At 46.6% G+C, this 20,311-nt stretch overlaps 1 protein-coding gene across 3 annotated transcripts in view; it reads right to left on the bottom strand.

Annotated features, from left to right (window-relative positions):
* The window catches only part of LOC311606000 (carboxyl-terminal PDZ ligand of neuronal nitric oxide synthase protein-like), a 306,430-nt gene that overhangs the window by 207,399 nt on the left and 78,720 nt on the right, over positions 1–20,311 (bottom strand). For all 3 annotated transcript variants that reach the window (XM_084796910.1, XM_084796908.1, XM_084796909.1), the window contains exon 2: positions 3,254–3,325. In XM_084796910.1, the coding sequence (XP_084653036.1) occupies positions 3,254–3,268 (15 nt within the window). In that variant the 5' untranslated portion in view covers positions 3,269–3,325. The remainder of the gene's footprint in view (positions 1–3,253; positions 3,326–20,311) is intronic.

Raw genomic sequence — 20,311 nt, 5'->3', positions numbered from 1 at the left:
ATGCTCTGCCTGCATGTACACCTGAAGGCCAGAAGAGGGCACCAGATCACATTATGCATGGTTGTGAGTCACCATGTGGTTGCTGGGAATTGAACTCAGGACCTCTGGAAGAACAGCCAGTGCACTTATCTGCTGAGCCATCTCTCCAGCCGCCCCCCCCCCTTTTTTTTTAAGAGTATGGAGAGGAGGGGAAAAAAACAAATACAAAACGAGGGGAATGCAGAGGAAGCTGAGCAGTCAAGGAGTCCACACTGGGGCATGGGGATGGAGATGAGCAGCATTCTCCTACTAGAGCCCCAATTCCTAAGAGGACTCGAGACACTGTCGGGCAGACCCCTTCACTCCCTGGATGTGTCCCTCAGGAGACATAAGGGTTTTTACTCCCACATCACAACACAGCTCTCCAGAGGGGACCAGGAGATGAGCTCTACAGAGTTAGGACTTGATGGGCATGGTAACCCTCACCTGTACCCCAGCGCTCAGGAGACAGAGGCAAGGAGATCTCAAAGTCAAGGTCAGAGTAGGCTACCTAGTGAAGCTCTGTCTCAAAAAAGGGAGAAAGGGGAAAGAGAAAAAGAAAAAAAACAAAATAAAACAAAGGCCTTGGCAAAGCGCTCACATCTCACCTGTGAGGCTCTGTGGTCCCTATCAATAGCTGCACTCAGGACTATCCACTGCTCTGACTGAGCTCTGAGACAGGGGCTTCTAAACCCAGAAAAATACCCAGCAACCAAAGCCTGCAGTGTCCTGTCCAGCATTAGCCTGGCACCACTCAACATAAAAGGACAGTGTCAGCTACAGTCCTTTACACAGAAATCCCATGCCCTAGTTCTTGACAGCTGTAATTACAGCCCAAATAGCTTTTGAAAGGCAGAGAAAGAGGAAAATAGCAGCCTGGACCTAGCAGTGAATTGTGGGGCTTGGGGGAAGACACACAATCAGGGTGCTTGCCACTAATGGCAGCCAGTCCACACAAGCAACTGGACAGCCAGCCCAAACAACTTTCTGACCAATTAATTTCTCCCTCAAACGTAATGAGCTGCTCATTAAGAGCTGGAAGCAGCTCCCACAAAAGGAGCTGTAGGAAGGGGCGTGCAGCTGCCAGCGCTGGCAGGTAATGAAGGAAGAGGAGACATTCCAGGCCAGATTCCTGCAGAGCCCAAGACCAACTAGCGCCACATCATGTCTGTCTGGCCCGCCCCAGTTTCCAGGTAATGTTTTCCTGTGCCTCTCTACCCAGTCTAAGTTGTGTTTCTGGCACGGGCTCCCTTTCCAGGAAGGTGCCATGTCTCAGTCCTTTGGTTTCACCCAACTAGGGTCAAGACTCACAGTGAGCCTTCCGAGGAACCCTTCGCAGGACACTGGGGGCCCCAGCACAGCCTGCGTATGAACCCTGGGCTGCCTGTGAACAGCTACCTGACCTGAGGTACTTAGCCTGCCTAAGGTTACAGGTCATCGTCCATGAAACGAACTAAGAGTGTCCTCACCTCACCTAAAGTAGCTATAAAAAATAATAAAGCTTTATTTTAATATTCAATATCAAAATATCTAGAAGAAGAAGAAGAAGAAGAAGAAGAAGAAGAAGAAGAAGAAGAAGAAGAAGAAGAAGAAGAAGCACCACCAACACAGAAGTAGCCATTACTGTTGGTGATGAAGATGTTGCTTTCACGGTGACGTTAATATCAGCAACAGCCATTCTCTCCCTATCCATCAAACAAAAATAAAAGAGGACTTTGGTGGACACCCCAGAGTGTGGGCAGCTCCAGGCCCCATGTTTCTACAGCAGCAGCGAGCAGGACACAGGCCCTCTGCCTCTATCCATGGAGGAGGGCTAAGGAGGAAGAGGCCTGGATGTATGAAGCCCTGACCCGCAGCCAAAAGGGGAGTGAAACAGCTTTTCCATAAGACCAAGTGGCGAGTGACACAACGCATTCGGGCCACAAGTGAATTCCTGGGCCTCCATGACTTCTCCATATATTTCTTTGAGCTTCAAGTTAATCTAGAAAAAGACACGACATGATCCTCTGATGCTGTGACCGGTCAGTGGAATTACTCTCATGAAAGGACTTCAAATTTCCTTATTACCACGTCCATGAAAACAGTATGGTTGTATATCAGCATAGTCTCAATTAGTTCAACTTGGTAAAGAAGAGGCTGCAACGCTGGAAACATCAATGAGCCACGCGGAAAGCCAACAGCAAGCATGTCTACACTCTCTCCGCCACTGATGCCACCAAATTGAGGTTTCTGTTGATAGGGGAAGGAACCAGCTCGGAGGCAAACTACCGAGAGCGAAATGGAACTCTAGGCTCCATTTTGGTGAACAGATCACTCCAAAGGACAGTGACAGAAGCCGGGCTGCACCCAGAGATGACCGAGCCAGCCACCCTAACACCACCTCCCTCCCACAAGACACTACAGTACACCAGAGCAACCCCGAGCCCATCTCCAAAACACTCCCTTCTCCTGTTCTCCTGTTCTCCTGTTCTCCTGTCCAGAGCTCCCTCAAGAGCGCCTTCACCACCCCTGTTCCGTGGACCAGACTCAGAAGGCAGTGGGCTCCCACACATCAGTGGGTTGTCACACATACCACAGTCTTCCAGGAGTGGGGTAGGGGTGTATGTGTCCATGCGCACGCGCGCACACACACACACACACACAAAAGCTCCTATATCCTGAAGCCTCAAGAAGCTGACCAAGGAAGTTTTTTTGAAATCTCAAGCCCAGTCTTAGAATTTCAAGTATGGCGCACACCTTTAGTCCTCACACTCGGGAGGCAGAGGCAGGCGGATCTGTCAATTCTAAGGCAGCCTGGTCTACAAAGTGAGTCCAGGACAGCCAGGGGTACACAGAGAAACCCTGTTTCAAAAAAAAAATTTTTTTTCAAATTTTTTCTATACCACAATAAATTACCTATTTAAGATGTTTTGACCAATGAGCAGTGGCTTACTAAACTTTTGCTCTTGTATTTTTGCCATTCTTTTTTTCTGCCTAGCCAACCACCACGCGTGCATCTCAGCAGGAAGAGCTGCAGGACAAGAGAGAGGAAGGATGACACTGCTCGGCCATCAGCAATCACATCGGTTTCAACCATTGGCCCTTGTTGCACAGTTCACCATAGTTTGTGGCCCCATGGTACAGGAATATGGACCCTGAGGTCTGGCCAGGTGAAGCCATCCAGTCTGGCGCTCAGCCCTGGCCGCAAGATGCCTGAAGTCCAGATCCACACACAGCCCCACCTCTGACTACTCACCCGGATTCTGCGCATAGCAGCCACGATCTCCACCCTGCTGTTGGGTCTTGGGACATCCAGGCTTCCCACGTACTGTGGAAAAGAAGCAAAGAGAGACTGAGAGAGGAGGGAGGACAAGGTGCCTAATTCCAGAATGTTAGGGGTGCAAAGCCTTTAAGGCCCCATGGTTTACCCCCCCTCCCACCGGCGCCCCCCCCCCCCAGCCCTGTCATTTTACATACGGGGAAATTGAAAGGCCATGGGGCATCATCTGGTTTTGAAATAGTTTCTAGCTTTTAATAGTAAACGAGCAGCCTAACCAGAAATTACGCTTCCATTTTCATCTCACCCCTAAAGGAGCAAAGCCCTGTGCTTGGGTAAGCAGGCGTCTGAATCAGAAAGGCTACTTGTAGGCATCAGGGCGGGAAGGGGCGTTTCCCCTTTTCTCCTTTCAGTTTCTTCATCTCTAAGATCAAATAAATTACACACACACACACACACACACACACACACACACACACACACACACACACACAAACCTCTTACATAAAAGTGCTTGCCAAAAAATAAATGCACTAAGAGGATAAACAGATACTTTTGGACTTGTTTGGGGTTTTTTCTTGTGTTTTGGTTTTGGTTTTTGCTTTGTTTCTGTCTGCACTTTTACAAGGCCCCACTCTTAAACCTCGGCTGGCCTGGAACTCACTATGTAGTCCAGGCTGGTATTGAACTCACGGCAATCCTCCTGCCTCAGACTCCCAGGTGCTATGACTGCAGCCTGAAACACCACATCTGGCTACTCTTTTTTGGATTATTGGAATTTTGCCAAGTTATCTCTAGACATATTGGAGACCTCCAACATTTTGTTAGTTCCTGATTGGGAGAAAGAATAGAGTAATAATTTTTATGTAAAAAAAAAATTATCCAATTGTGCTTTTTATTTGTCTTTGGTTTTTCAGTCAAGCTGACCTCAAAATCACCTGTTCTCCTGTCTCAGCCTCCCAAGTGTTAGGATTACAGGTGTGCACCATCACACCTGCCCCTGATTATACTTTAAAGTAATCCACCGAACCAGACTGCATTCAGGTTAATGTTTAACCTGCATTTCCTTGCTAATGACTATTCAAATAATGCAAAAATAAGCAAAACAAAAGAGCTTAGTCCCCACTCTCAACAGGGTAGTGCCATTCGTCTTTTTTGCTTACCAATGGGCATAGGTTTAGACAATTTAATTCCAGGGAGGAAAAGGTTGTATCCTTTCAAGACTTTAAACACAACCTAGATACCTAAGTCCACGCACACAGGTGGATCAGACTGAACGAATCGCCTCCGTTCCTGACAGGCCCTTCACACCAGATCGCTGCACTTCAGTGACTCGCTTCATCTGCATGCCCAAGAGGTAGCCAAGGAGCTAGCCCCGGATAGCTTGCTATGTACCTATGCAAAGACTGTGCTTATAGAAGAAATAGGAACAGCCCTGTTTGGAAGATAGTTCCTGTGGGTACAAGAAAAGCACAGTTTCCCAGCACTTGGAGCTAAGAACTGGTTCTGGTTAGAAGCATTTCACAAATGACACTGGGAACAAACGGATTTCCCCTGGTATTGACCCAACGGCTTGTGTTGACACACTGAAGAATGAAGTTCCCAGCAGCAGAGGAGCTGGCTGGTAACCCACGGGCACACTGCAGTCTGGCCCCTGGCAGAGCCCACCCAAGTAGTTGAGTTTATTTGGCATAGGACCTTGCACCTTGCTGAGGCAACCAAAGCCCCTGGATTGAATAGGTGGTCAAGACTTCTCTGTGCTTAGCAATGCTCCTCACCCCCCCCCACCCCCCCACCCCCGTGAACTCTGCTGGAGCTGCAAGGTCAGCAATATGTCAGTGACCTGTGGAGGCAGAGAGCTGGCATGACGCCACTCATGATTGCCCAACTTGAAAGGCCCTCCAGTCCAGGGGGAATTTCCAGGCTCCTTCTCCTCCGTGTGTCCCATGCTGATCTTCGCTGAACCCATTGCGGTCAGAAACACACAACCTTCTGGGGCTCAATTCTCTCCTACAATCACGTGAAGGCCAAGGTCTCAGGACTGAACAAGGTCACCCACAATAGAGGAGCCTGAGCAGGAAGGGGAGGGACATGTCCTCGAGTCAGCTGCTAACCACAGAGCCTGAACTCAAGCACCCACAGGGGACCCGTCCACTGGCTACTCTGCCCCAGCCCACCTCTCCTTCCTGGGGGAAGGGGGCGGCTAGACTGTAATACTGGAACAGTAAGGAAATTGGGGGTGGGGGTGGGGCAGGAGAGGCAACATAGAGAGGTATAGCTCCCCAGCTTCTGATGAGGTCCTCTGACAAGGAGGGCAGAATTCTACTTGAGAGGGGCCCCTATTCACACAGCCATCTTAACCCTACCAGGGCCTGCCTCATCCCACCAGCCCCGCCCCAAGCTGGTATATACACAAAGCACACACCTACACACACACACTTGCTATATACATATGTGTGTGCTGACATACCTCGAGCACCCACCCACTCGTACTGCACGCCCACTGCCTCATCACACTCACACCACCTGCCTACCCTCCCTCCTCCTTCCCTCACCTCCTTCCCTGTAAAGAAAATCACAAATCTGCCTTCCGGAAAAAAATGTGTCTGGAGGAGCTAGCCAGGCTCCACCAAGCTGAGCCTTAGGGTCAACTGAAGAGATCAGAAGGATGTACACAGAGTAGACTCAGGTCTACATCTCCAAGACAAAAGCTAAACATCCACAAGAACAACATGATGCCGGGGAAGCAGAGCGGTCAGAAATGCAGCTCCTCGGGCGAAAGCAGAGGGTGTGATGGGGAGAAACCACTTTCCTTTCCACCACGGCCAGATGAGCATCTCCATACCTGACCTGACCGCTACCACCCCCACAGCTAAAGCTTCTACCTCAAGCAAGTCATGAGAGAGTCCACAACCAGTCCCGCTTGCCTGCTGGTCGCCTAGCATCCTGCTGACCACTCAGTTTGGTTGGTCAAGTGCAATTCGTTTTCAAAACAAACCGTACTAATCTGGGAGCCTCCCACTTTAGGCCAGAAAGGTGCTACCCAGGCTGAACCTCGCTCTCCAGCTGAGCCAATTGCAGAGGTGGTGGCTGCACTCACTTCCTACTGGGATCAGGCAAGGCCAGTTCCCTGTCTCAAATCAAAGGCTGGGGGGGTGAGGGGGGGGGGGGACACAGTTATCAACCAGAAATGGCCTTCCATTTATCTGCATCCTCTGCAGGATACTGGGTCTCTACCTCTCCACTGCTGACTTGTAAAGAAGGCAGGCTCTTACTCTAAGGACTCTACACCCCCAACAACTCCCTTTCGTAGCATCCACACGTGACTAAATACAAGTATTCATGGACTGACCAAACTGGAAATTAAAAGAATAATTTTCAAAATGGCAGCTTGTTTTCTTTCCTTCAGCTCCCCACACCTCCCTTCACTTCCTCATTCCTGCCCCTCCCCCACCTCCCTCCCTTCCTTCCTTTCCCTCTTCACCCTGGTATGAGGGCCCCAGTCGTTCAAGCCTGGACCTCGGGCTTCATGCTAGAAGGACTTCTCACCAAATAATTCCAGCTCAGGAATCACTGAGAGTTGTTCACTCTCGTCACTTTGGAGACGGGGAGATGGCTCTGCAGTTAAGAGCAATGGCTGCTTTTTCAGAGGACCTAGGCCACGTGATGGCTCCTAACCATCTCTAACTCCAGGTCCAGAGGAGCTGATGCTCCTGTGAGCACATGGTACACAGGCACACACACAGGCAAGATACTCATGTACGAACCTCTTATGCTAGCTTCTATATGTTCTGAGGATGACAAACAGCAGCCTCACCTGGCCTTATGTGGTCCAGCTTCACCTTACACCAGCAGATTCTCCAATTCCTCAGAGCTCTGCACATACACTCGCTCTGTTCTGCACATGCTCTTACCTGCACTTCCACACACTCTGATCCCTCTCCGCCTAGCTGAATTGGATCTCCATCTCACTGCTGACTTGTAAAGAAGGCAGGCTCTTACCCTGAGGACTCTATACCCCGCCCCACAACTCTCTTTTGTAGCATCCGCACGTGACTAAATACAAGTGTTCATGGACTGACCATGCCCACAAACTGTACCACAGGTCAAGGTATAAAGAACATATTCAAACATCAACTAGCTCACTGCACTCTCATAAAAATGAATGTATACTTGCCCCAAGTGCTCAAGGGAGAATCTCTGCTGGGAGAGGAGATTAAAGGAAAGGCCTAACCCCTGGCTTCTGGCTGGAATTCCAACACTGACTTTACTGCTCTGCTTCTCAAACGTCGGGCCATTCCCTCCCATTCCTATTGTGGCTTTATAATATATCTGACTGTCATCTGGGTGCTTGAGCTGGACCAAGCCAGATACTCATAACACACACAATTCCCAGCTTACCAAAGGACGGTGGTATATTAAACCTTGCTGCTGGTGGATTTTTAATTGCTTGGCCTTTAGTGCATCCATAATATTTCTATGTCCTCCTGTGCAACATCACACAGGATCCCCTATTCAGAGCTGGTAGCACAGAGCAGTGGGAGGACTCAAATAAAGGAGTTTAAAAATATCACAGCTTACAATTTTTTCATTAATGCCTAAAATGAAAGAAAAAGTCCATAATGCCCCCTACCCCCCCACCACCACCGCCAGAAAAGAAAAGAAAAGAAAAGGTCAGACCTGGTAACTTATACTTGTCATGTCAGCACCTGGAAGCTGCGACAAGAGAATTTTCATGGACGTGAGGGCAGCCTAGTCTACCTGAGATTCTATCACAATGACAATGAAAAAGAAAAGGATAAATTTTAAGGAATTTTAAGAAAACTGTAAACTCTATGAGTAATCATGATATGAGAAGCAGACAGACATGTTGTATTTGTGGCTTCATGTTTCAGAGAAGCACGAATTAATTGCATATAAGATTAGCAAAGCACCAGGCATGTGGCACACACCTTTAATCCCAGCACTCAGGGAGGCAGAAGCAGGTGGATCTCTGTGAGTTCGAGGCCAGCCTGGTCTACAAAGTGCTTCCAGGACACTTAAGGCTACACAGAAAAATCCTGTTTCAAAGAAACAAACAAATGTCAGCAAAGAATTTCAAATACCTTTTTGTGAATTTCTGAACAACTTTAGCATGAACAGACATGACACCCTCATAAAGAACTTCTATCACCTTCCTTCTACCTAATCTCCTGCAGACTGTGGTGCACTGAACTGTGGTGTCTCCCAGCTTGTGACTGAGAATGACAGCAGCAGGAAGACAGAACAGCTTGGCATATCCACCCATGTAACACTCGCCACCCACAGGCCCCTGTGACATTTGCCATCACCCTCCTCTAGGGGCTCCTCTGCCTACAAAGCGTGTGTCTCCAGAGACAGGGCAGAAATTCAATCAAAGACCAACGGTGCATATAAGTCTGCTTCTGGCATGATTGGACGAGCAGACCAAGCCTCCCACAAAAAAAAAAAAAAACATAAACTCACACTCAACAAGATAGATGATGGACAGACAGACAGACAGACAGATGATAGACAGATAGACTGATAAATTGGCAGTCTGATAGATAGATAATAGATGGACAATAGATTGATAGATGATAGACAGATTGATTGATAGATTGACAGATTGATAGATGATAGACGATAGATAGATAGATAGATAGATAGATAGATAGATAGATAGATAGATAGATAGATGTGTAGACTGCACAGCATAGAGAGCAGAGTATATCACTATAACAGGCACCCGTTACTGGCCAACTATATGTTAATACAGTTGTTAATAAGAACGGTATGGGACTCCCTATCCCAGCCCGTGTTTCTGACAATGAATTTTTTTACCATGTGAACCTAAAATAAAGACTACTAATTAAAATAGTAATAATTTGAATGTTTAGAATAATTTGAACCAGGCTGAGACTGGTAGGTCTCCAACCCTAGAGAGGAAGTATGCTTGGGGACACGTGGGTTCTGGTCTGACAGATCATCCAAAACGGGAGTTGGCTGAGTCCTTGCCCTCAGGGGAGACAGAGCTAGGATTAAAGAGCAACCAAGTCAACTCTTTTGAGGAACAAGAAGACCACATAATGGAAAGGTGGCAGAATCTTCCAGCATGGATCTGTTACAAAAACAAAACAAAACAAAAAACAAACCCCACTGACTGGCTAACGCAAGTACGGCCACTCGACCAGACGGACACAGTGACATTAACAGATCAAATATGAAAGGTCCCAGTGCTACTGTTTTCCCAGCTCTCTTCTCTTTGAAACAGCTCAGCCTAGTCTCAACCCCAGCATGTGCTATGAGATGTCATAACAGCCTCTCCCTTTACAGAGAGCACCACTCTGAGGAGTCTGCCAGAGACAGAGAAGCTACCAGATCTCTCCAGAGCCTCCAATTTCTGGTGCAGTGCCCAGCCCACTATATTCTCCCCAATTCTTTCCCCCAAACCGGGTTTGCTTTCTATCCCATGCACTGGCCATCTCCTCACACCCCTCTGGTCTCCTGGCCACACCCTCTCCCCTCTCCAACACACACACAAATGCCGTGTGACGGCCTGCATGTGTCTAGAACTCTCCAGCTGGAATGTACCCATCTCATCGAGTTTTGTGGTCCATCCCCTGTCCTGATGCCCTACAGATGAGTGGACTCGCAGGAATTACAGCTTACAAGGGAAAGTGTCACAAACTCAGTAGGGTCATCCTGCCAGAGCTAATGAGCACTCTTTACTGTGGCCCCAGCTAAAGCTGCTCTTTGTTACCCTGTTCATACCCTTCCCCACAGTTATTTGGTCTGCCAGGAGAGCTCTATCTGGCTCACGTGGTCACTCTCCTCCCAAATATAGTGTGAGCCCCTACAGGGACTTTATTCTTTATTCGGTACTATAGCTCTTAGAACAGGGTCTTGAAAGGGAAGACTCAACTAGCCCCTGACCTAGGCATGGTGGCACTCACTTTTTTAGTCCCAACACCTAGAAAGCTAACACACAAGCATTACTGTGACTTCAAGGACAGCCTTGGTACACAGTGAGCTAGTCCAGCCTAAGCTAGAGTGAGACTCTTCCTTGCCCCACCCCCTGCCCCATAGCCAAACTAAATAAATAAAATCAAATAAATAAAACCCAATAACAACAAGAAAAGCTCCAGTGAATCAGTGAAGGGGAAGTGGAGCCTGGCCCAAGGACACACTTCTGCAGGCCAGTGGCTCTGCTCCAAAGGGAAAGTCCTTCCCGGCCTGCAGATCTGCTCTGTGCACAGCTGAGTGTCCCGCCGAGCTGGACGCCCAATGTGACCTGGGCGGCAGTTCTCGCCTCATTTAGCATGGAACAAAGCAGCATTAAGTGCAGTGGCCAGAGCAGCCCAGATTCCAGAGCACACTCAGAAAATGACCTTCTAGTAACTCCGGGGGGGGGGGGGGGGTGAGGGGTGGGGGGTGGGGGGTGGGGGGGGGGGGAAGGGAGGAAAAAGAGAAAGAGCCCTGCACGTGGTGTCCCACTCCCACTTGTGAGGCCTGTGGTGTTTGTCCTCTGGTGCTGAGGTGCAGGGGTCCTGAAGAGAGATGAGACATACGCTCAAGTTCTTTCAACTACAGTCAAGATGGAGCCTCAGAAGCCAATCCTCCCCAACTCTCCCTTGCACATAGGTATACGTACACACACGTACACATACACGCACATGCGCACAGGCATGCGTGCACCCATTCACGCACAATGACACACACGTACTCCGGGAAAAGTTTCAAATGCGGCTATACGCCACATCTTTATATTTCTAGTCAAAGAAGATTGAAGCACATGTCTTTCTTCTAGCCACCCAAAAATACAAGTATTTGAAGACTGCCTGCTGTGACAGTTACAACTGATCAGTAATAGCACAGTGGGGCCAGTGAGTATGTCAAAGTTGACAGAAGATTCCCTCTTACTCTTCAACATTAGGGTCTGGATGCAAAGTAACAGTGCTGACCTGTCTGTAGGCTAATGCTTATTATGCAATTCTCTAAAAGGGACAGAGGCAGGACAGAGCCATCCAGGGACTGTCTCTTAGTCACCATTAGCAGAAGCTTAGATATGGTAGCTTGCTTATTCTTTATGAGGACTTGACAGGTAAAAGCTGTAAGACAAAACCTGCTCTGGGTTTTTTTCAGCCTTTGACTGGAGCCTCATTGTTGTAATTAATATCCCCAGATCTTGCCACAGAGGCAGGTGTTGGGCAAAGACTAGGGCAGCATCCTGGGCAGGCAGCACCTTCCATCTGCCCACCTGGGACTCGTATTTGGCCCGCAGAGCAGCGAGGAGAGGTTCTAGCCGTGAGGATGAGAAGCACCGATGAAAGCTGCACAGAAATTCAACTGCCTGAGAAAGAGCCAGTCACCAGGCATGTGGCCCTGGACCGGGAAGACCACGAAAGCCACAGGAAGCCAGGTCAAGAGCTTAGGTAGCCTGAAGCGGCATCTGATGCAACCCTTCATCTTCGCAGAGGGGAAAATTGTGACTCAGAGAAGGAACAGAAACATAGCTTGTGAGTGGCAGAATCAGAGAGCAGTGTGGGTTCCCTCCCCTACCCCATACTCCAACAGGAAATAAAAACAATCAAGAAGAATGCGCAGCCCAGTGCCCCATTCAGGCCTGATTCGCTGCATTAGACGCAAATTAAGCTGGATGAGGACTTGTGTGCAGACATTCAAATACTAGTGAGGTCAAAACCAGTGAAAGACTTGGGAGCACTGAGCTATATAGGGAAAGGACAAAGGATCCTTATTTGACTCCATCATAAACCTTGGGGGTGAAGTTAAGATGCTCAGCAATGAATCTCACTTTGACATTCAGAGCCCTGGGCAGAAATTATGTCACATCAACACCCACCACAGGCCTTCCAGATGCTTTGTTTTAATTAAACAGTTGGATTCCCCTGGTCCTCACCAGTTCTAAGTCTGCTGCTAGGCACTCGCTGAGGCAGGCGTTGTAACACACACCTTTAATCTCAGCACTTGGGGATGCAGAGGTAGGCCAATCTTTATGAGTTTGAGGCCAGTCTGGACTACAAATCGAGTCCAGGACACAGCCAGGGCTATAACGCAGAGAAACCCTGCCTGGAATAACCAAAAAATAAAAAATTTAAAAAAAAAAAATAAAGCTCAGCAATGAATATGAAGCCCTAGCACTGAAGGAAAGGAGAGACAATCCCACTATTACAGAAGAATATGAAACAGAAGAAAGTAATTAATGAGGAGAACATTAAGAACATCCTCTTCTGCAAAAAAAAATAATCAAGATATTTTGCTTTGGCAATATCAACATTCTAGTCAACTAAAGTCTAAGTTTTCAAGTTTCTAAGCCTCTATTTTACCCATGGACTAAACCTACTGTGTGTCCTACATGGATGCCAGATCTGTCCTAGGAACAAATTAGACAACACCTGCTGGAAATGGAAGCCAACGGAAGAATGCTTATTTTATACAAGACTGTGGTGTGTTCTCTCTCTCTCTCTCTCTCTCTCTCTCTCTCTCTCTCTCTCTCATCCCTCCCTCTCTCCCTCTCTCTCCTCCATGTGTGTGACAAGAGAGAAAGATAGAAAGAGAATAAATAAGAATTAAAGAGAGCCAAGGCTACACAGAGAAACCCTGTCTCAAAAAAAACCAATCAATCAATAAACAGAATTAACTAATAGGCCGGGCGTGATGGCACAGGCTTTTTATCCCAGCACTCGGGAGACAGGAGGAGGCAGAGGCAGGTGGATCTCTGTGAGCTCCAGACTAGCCTGGTCTACAAACAGAATCCAGACCAACCAAGGCTACACAGAGAAACCCTGTCTCGAAAAAGAAAAAACAAAAACAAGAACAAACATTTATGAAATATACAATGGTAAGGCAATGTTAATTTTTTAATTAGTTAAGAGGGAAGTTTCCTCTTATGCTTTGATCCTATTCATCCTCAACACCCCTCCCCAGATCCCCCCCTCCCCTTCCCTATCTACCCAACTTTGTGTGATTTGTGGAGGGAATGTGTATGTGGAGAGGGGTGCTTTGTTTTTCCCTTTCAAGACCAATTTGTGCTGCCAAACATATCTTGGATATGTGGTCTTCCACTGGAGCATGGCTGAGTTACCAGGAGTTAGCTCTTAGAGAGCACCGACCGCTCTCTTCCTGGCAGCTGACAACTGCCAATCACTCCCTTCTCTATGCTGATATTCGGTCTGGCTTACTTTACCTTACTATGCAAGTGAGACTGTGAGGACACATAATTTGGAGCTTTACAACAATCCGCCTTTGAATTAGCATAGACTAACAAGAGCACAGAACTGAGTGATTCAAAAAATGCCAGAGAAGTGAGCTGAGGGGCGAAGCCAGGAGACCAGACTTCACAGAATCACAGAACCTTGACAGGGAATGGGGTGAAGGATCCAAGCAGATCACCTGTGACCAGACCACACAGACAGCTGACCAATGCCCTGACTCACCAGCCCTCCCCCTCAGAGAGTGGACAAGAATGACACAGCTCACAGGCTGGGCTCAGCTCACCTTGCCTCCTTTCTGAGGTGTTAACAGGAAAAGTTTTCCTACGGTTGGGGATGCAGGATCCACAGTACGTCACAAATAAGCGGGCAGCCTTGGTACTAAATGAACTCCTACGTGTGTGCTGTACCCACTAATAACCAGAAGTAACACCACACAAACAGCAAAGCCTTCTGTATTTTAAGCTCTCCCTAAAGTCTATTATGCATGCAATGCACTAAGTTAAGAATTCAATGCACTTCCTAGGGATCAGAGCAACCACTAATTACATCCTCCATTCATAAGCTAAAATGCACTGATGACCCGGAGAAATGGCCCCACATTGCTGCTGTACCTTGTTGAGCCTCTGAAACTGACTTTCAAAATTTTTCTGGTACTTTCTTCCCCTCATCAGAATGACCTGTCTACCTTTAGCAATAACTATCCCAAACCCTCAAGAAAGTAACCCAGAAACATAAATGGGATTATATTCAATTATCAAGAGGTATTTATGCCAAGAAGGAAAGGTTTGTTCAACATATGAAAATCAATAAATGCAAGATGCCATCTTCATAAACAAAAGAACAAAAGATCATGTGCCACCTTCAAAACACAAAGAAAATGAATTTGACAAAATTCAATATCCTTTCATGATTAAAAAAAAAAAACTCAATAAACTGTAAATAGAAAGGAAATTCCTCAAACTTAATAAAGGGCATTTATGAAAACTCCATGACATATCTAATGCGAAAGATTAAGCTTCTTTCCATTAAGAAAAAAAATGGAAAGGGAAAGATGGACAGATGTGTCAGATATAGTGATGCACACCTGCAGCCCAGGCACTCACTGGCATGGGCAGGCGGGTCATGGGGTGGGGGTCAGCCTGGGCTACAAAGTGATTATGAAACAAGACAAAGATGCCCACACTCATTACTTCTATTTAATACAGGACTGGAGACATGACTCAAGTAAGAACAGAAAGAAAAGAAGTTAAAAGCACCCAGACAAGAAAACAAAAAGTAAATGATCTACACTCACTGGTAGCAAATTTATATGTATAAAACCCTAAGAATCTCCAAAAAAAAGTATTAAACCATTGCGTGGATTCAAAATGAAATTAAGGATATAATTACATCTGCTAAACTACCAAAAAAGGACAAAATATTCAGGGATAACTCTAGTGAGATGTATGCACTGAAAATTATAAAATATAACTGAAAGCATAACTGAAGAAGAAATAAATCAATAGGCAGAAATCCCACACTCATGAGTTAGATTTAAACCGGTAAGATAAGAAACTTTCCAGGTGAGTCTACTGGGTCGGCGTAACCTCTATTAAAATCCTGCTTGTCTTTACCGCAAAATTAGCCAGCCTAATCCTAAAATTCATGTGGAAATGTAAGGAACCTAGAATAAAGAAAACAATCTTGAAAAAAAGACATGGGGGGAGGGGATTCAAAACTTCATTTGACTGCAGCAATCAACACAGTTGTGGCATCTGCACACAGCTTGATAAGCGGATCAATAGAACAAAAGAGTTCAGAAGCAAGTCCTCACAGTCATGGTCAGTTAGGCATATGGGTGTTTGTCTTAGTACCATGCAACCCAGGCTGGATTTAAACTCCTGGTCTTCCTTGTGCTGGCGGTTTTATGTCAACCTGACACTTTAGCTAGAGTCATTGGAGAGGAAGGAGCCACAATTGAGAAAATGTCTCCATAAGGCATTTTCTTAGTGATTGATGTGTGAGGGCTGAGCAGAGGATGGTGAGCAAGCCAGTAGTATGGGGCACTCCTCCATGGCCTCTGCATCAGTTCCTGCCTCCAGGGCCCTGCCTTGTTTGAGTTCCTGTCCTGACTTTCTTCAGTGATAAACAATGATGTGGAAGGTGCAAGTCAGTTTTCCTCCCCAAGTTGCTTTTGGTCATGGCATCTCATCACAGCAATAGTGACCCTAACTAGAACACTCCTGACTCCCACATCCTGCAATTACAGCCTTGTGCCACCACATCAGCTGACTTTTGACAGGAGAGCCACCAGGACAAGTCATCTGTGAAAGAATGGTCTTTTACACGGGTGCTAGGAGCAAGAGAAAAAAGTTCAACGTCTCCTTCAAACCATGTGCAAAAACTAAATCAAAATGTATCATGCATTTAATATAAAATTCTTAGGAGAAAACAGAACCTGAGTGAATGGTTGCCTGGATACATCAACGAACGAAGGACAACAGAAGAAAATAAATTAGCCTTAGCTGAAATGAAAAACACGGCTTCAATAGAATTCATCAAGATACTGGGAAAATGTGGGCCGGCAAGATGGCCCCTCAGGTAACGGTACCTGTTGACAAACCTGATGACCTGAGTTGGATTACCAAGATGCACACAATAAAATGAGAGAATCAACACTCTCATACACAGAGAGAGAGAGAGGGGGGGGGGGGGAGAGAGAGAGAGAGAGAGAGAGAGAGAGAGAGAGAGAGAGAGAGAGAGAGAGATTGAAAATATTTTTGAATAAAGTGGAAAACCAATGGAATAGGACAGAAGTTTTACGTTTGTATTTTTATTCATTTATATTTTGCTGTGTGTGAGAGAGAGAGATGTGTATTCATGTATCCTTGGAAGCCAGAAAGAGGGTGTCAGATCCCCTGGAGCTGGAGTTACAAATGAGCCCAACATAAGTTTGTTTGTTTGTTTTACAAATCACATCTCTTTAAGGACACATATCCAAAATACAATCTTTATGCTGTAACAATAAAAATAATAATAATAAGTATCTCCAAAAAAAAAAGTAAGAAAGAAAAAAGAGAAACGGGATATGAACAGAAACTTCTCTAAGGAGACACAGAGACAGTAAGTGAGGTCACACAATCGGTCATTTGGGAAACACAAATCAAAACCACCGCAGTAGACCAGGCTCCACACGCACACCTGTAACCCCAGCAACTCAGGAAGCTGAGACAGGACCACAAGCTCAAAGGCAGCCTGTGGTCCATGGCAAGTAAAAGGCCAGTGTAAGCTATGTAGAGACACCTGTCTCAAAGCAGCACTGGTACTGTGATGCACTTCACAGAGGCAGTAGAATAAGGCTTCAGAAAACAACCTCCCTCCCTCCCTTCCTCCCTCCCTCCCTCCCTCCTTCCCTCCCTCCCTCCCTCTCTCCTTCCCTCCCTCCCTCCCTCCCTCCTTCCCTCTCTCCTTCCCTCCCTCCCTCTCTCCTTCCCTCCCTCTCTCCCTCCCTCCCTCTTCCTCCTCTTTCCCTCTCTTGCTCCCTCGCTCTCCTCTCCCATTCTCTTCTCTATTCCTGCCTCCCCTCCCCCATCTCTCCTCCTCTCCTCTCCTCCTTCCTCCATTTCTCCCTCTCTTAATCTTCTCTTGATCTCTCCCTCCCTCTCCCTCCTTCCTTGTTTCTCCTGATCTCTCCCCTCTCTCCCTTTCTCCCTTCCTTTCTCTTTCCCACCCTCCTCCCACCTCCTCACTCTTCCTGTCTCCCTCCCTCTCCTTCTCTCTTGTGCTACACACCCACTCTAGAACATACTCTACAGTCAGTGCTCAGTGCTTGGCTAACATCTCTCCCTTTCTCTTAATGCCTGTACTTAAGTCTATATTAAAACCTCTTCTTAATGAACTCCAACTTTTCAAAAGAGAAAAACAGAATTCACAAGGCCGTGGAACTGGAATCCTCATCCACAGCTATGAAGAGGGGTGCAGTCACTTTGGGAAACTGATCCCCAGATGTTAGAGTTAGCACAGGAACCAGCATTTCAACTCCTAGTAAAGATCGAGCAGAAAGGAAGACATAGAGCCACACAAAGACCTGTAAACAAATGATCACATTGCCTTTATTCCAAACAGCCAAGCCACAGAGACGATCCGAGCATCTAACAAACTCAAATTGGGTGGTGTAGAGGGACACAAGGTCCTCGTGCTCACATGGACGCACTAGAGAAACAAGGACTATTAGGCACACGGCCTTGTCTCTTCAGCAGAAGGGAGGCGTATAATAGCTCTCCACTCAGAAAGCTCGGAGTGGATGTTGTTTATAACCTGGGGACCAGTGCTATCTACGGCCAGGCCACACCCAAAGTCCCCAGACTATTATGTTGATCTCAGACTCTTCCTCCCTCCACGATTAGCTTGAGCATTGCTTCTCAGTCATTAGAACCTGTAGTTAGGGGAGAGGTCACATGTACTTCATACAGCTTGGTGACCTCTGCCCTCTCTCACTCAGAGACCACAGACACCAGGTCCTAGACCCTTAAGCTACAGAATCCATCTTCATGGTAGAAATCACGTAGACTTTGCAAAAGAATTTCAATGCAGTCATGCCTTAAGCTTTATCTTACACACGGGATTGAGATCACTGTTACCAGAAATTTTTTTCCCAAAACTGCACTAATACTTAAATGTCTAAAATACACTGCCTAGTGTCACACTCTAGGTGTTTGAACTAGTCCATATAACTAAGTTGTGTTGAACCAGATTTCCTGTCTTGCCTCTCATGGCCCATGTCCCTGCCAGCTGTAGCATTTGCACAGCCCTCCCACATAAGATTGAGTGATGGCTGCATAATTGTGCAACACCACTGAACCCATGGAACTGTATATACTTGAAAGGATAAGTATAATAAGTGAACTATATCTCCATAGAGTTACAACACACATATCCACACACACAGACAACACACCGTGCACACAAACACATATGCATGCATATTCTTGCCCATATAGATCCATATGTGCAAACACATACACACCTGATCTACCCCATTTGGTTTTCTGTGAACTAATATTGGGTTTTGCACGAGCTTCTGAAGAGGACTTTTTCAAGTAAAGACCGAGCCGCCATCCATTCCGGCCACTACCTCCCTTATGTGGCTTTCGGTGATGCCAGCTGTCATCTGGATGTTTGCATTCACGAGATAAATAATTCATGAGAAGCAGAGCTATAACTACACTAAATTTTACTCTTCCAGAAGATGTATTTTCCTCTCCCAAGGACTACGAGCATATTTTTTATACTCATATAAAGCGATCCCATTTCATACGCCTACTCCCTGAAGCGGTAAATGGGACGAAGCTCACAAATGAGATTATTTCTACAGCACACTAAGGAGTCCAGAACAAACTCTGCAGCCACTGTGCCTTTTCTGGGACTGCCTTAGGTGACCCGAAGTGGTTCCACTTCCAGGCCTGCTTCTTGCCAGCACCAACCTTCAAGACAAGAGCATGTCTTTAAAGACACACCGAGAGAAAAATTAAAACATTACACATTTTCCAACTTGTACATGTTAAATATTCAAAGGCAGTGACCAAGGTGGGGGGGTCTGTTTCATACTGTGGCAAGAATTTAAAAGGGGAAGTAGAATTTCTGGGTTAGAAGAGACCTAAAGCAAACATGTTGCCAAGCATTGTGGCACACACAGGTACTCCCAACCCTTGGGAGGTAAAAGTAGGAGGATCACAAGTTCAAAGCCATCTTGGGTGACAAAACAAGACCTTTACTCAAAAAAAATAAAATAAAAATAAAAAATAAAAAATAAAAAGGAAAGCTGGGATATAAAAGGAAGATTGTTACAAGTCTTCGGCTAGCTTGAGCTATCTAGTGAATTCCAGATAGACCAGCCTGGGCTACATTGTGAGACCCTTTCTACATATGCAAGCTAAATAGGGTGTCTGGGGAGTCAATCTTCTCTTTCACCCTTGTCACATCAGCTCTTCACTGTGGCACCCACAGGCTCTCCTCTGTGCAGTGCAGCCCTTCTCATGTGTAAAACACAAACACAGTGTAAGCAGGCTTCGCTCTTCTCAAAAGGCCACCTGCCCTGTCAAAGACGACCACTGCCATCACTTGTGGCGGGCTGAGGTATATATAGGAGGGCAACAGTGCCTGAAAGTAGAAAATTGAGAAGAAATTATATAGGTGGGTGGAGGAAGAAAGCAGGAACGGGGAGCTAAGGAGGGGACACTTGTCCTAGGTTTCCCTTCGTGGCTGTGATAAAACATCCTGACAAAAAGAAACTTAGGGGAGTTGTTTGCTGCTCTGGTTGATGGGCTGAGCTGAAGCAGACTAAGGTCTCAAGCAACAGCCAACTTTATTCAGAGCATCAGCCAATTTATACTCTGAAGGTTAAGGAGAGTTACCCGAATAAAGTATCCAAGCACAAGAGCAAACTGCAGAAGGCAAAAACATGCTTTTCCATCGGGGCATGTGAATAACAGCGGCTGAAGTCAACTCACTCCTATCCGCTACACCCAGGAGGGGCAGGACGACACAGTCCAAGAGCTAGTCTGCGTTCTGAGAAAACTGAGGTCATAACATTCATGCCTTGGTTTCTTGGGAATTTTCTCACAAGCACTCAGAAATCTCCTCACACAATGCCATTCTTGAGCCCTGTTCCAACAGGGAAGAAAGCATAGCATTGGTTCCGTGTAGAGCTTCAAGTTACAGTTCATCTTTTGAGGATGACATGGCAGGAGGAACTCAAGCAGTTAGTGACACCACATCCACAGCCAATACAACCTTGCTGCTCGCTTAATTCTCAGCCCAGAGCCTG

This window comes from Acomys minous (genome assembly GCF_964271855.1).
Source record: "Acomys minous genome assembly, chromosome: 1".
In the NCBI taxonomy this organism is placed as follows: domain Eukaryota; kingdom Metazoa; phylum Chordata; class Mammalia; order Rodentia; family Muridae; genus Acomys; species Acomys minous.
This window is presented reverse-complemented; position numbering and strand designations above follow the sequence as displayed.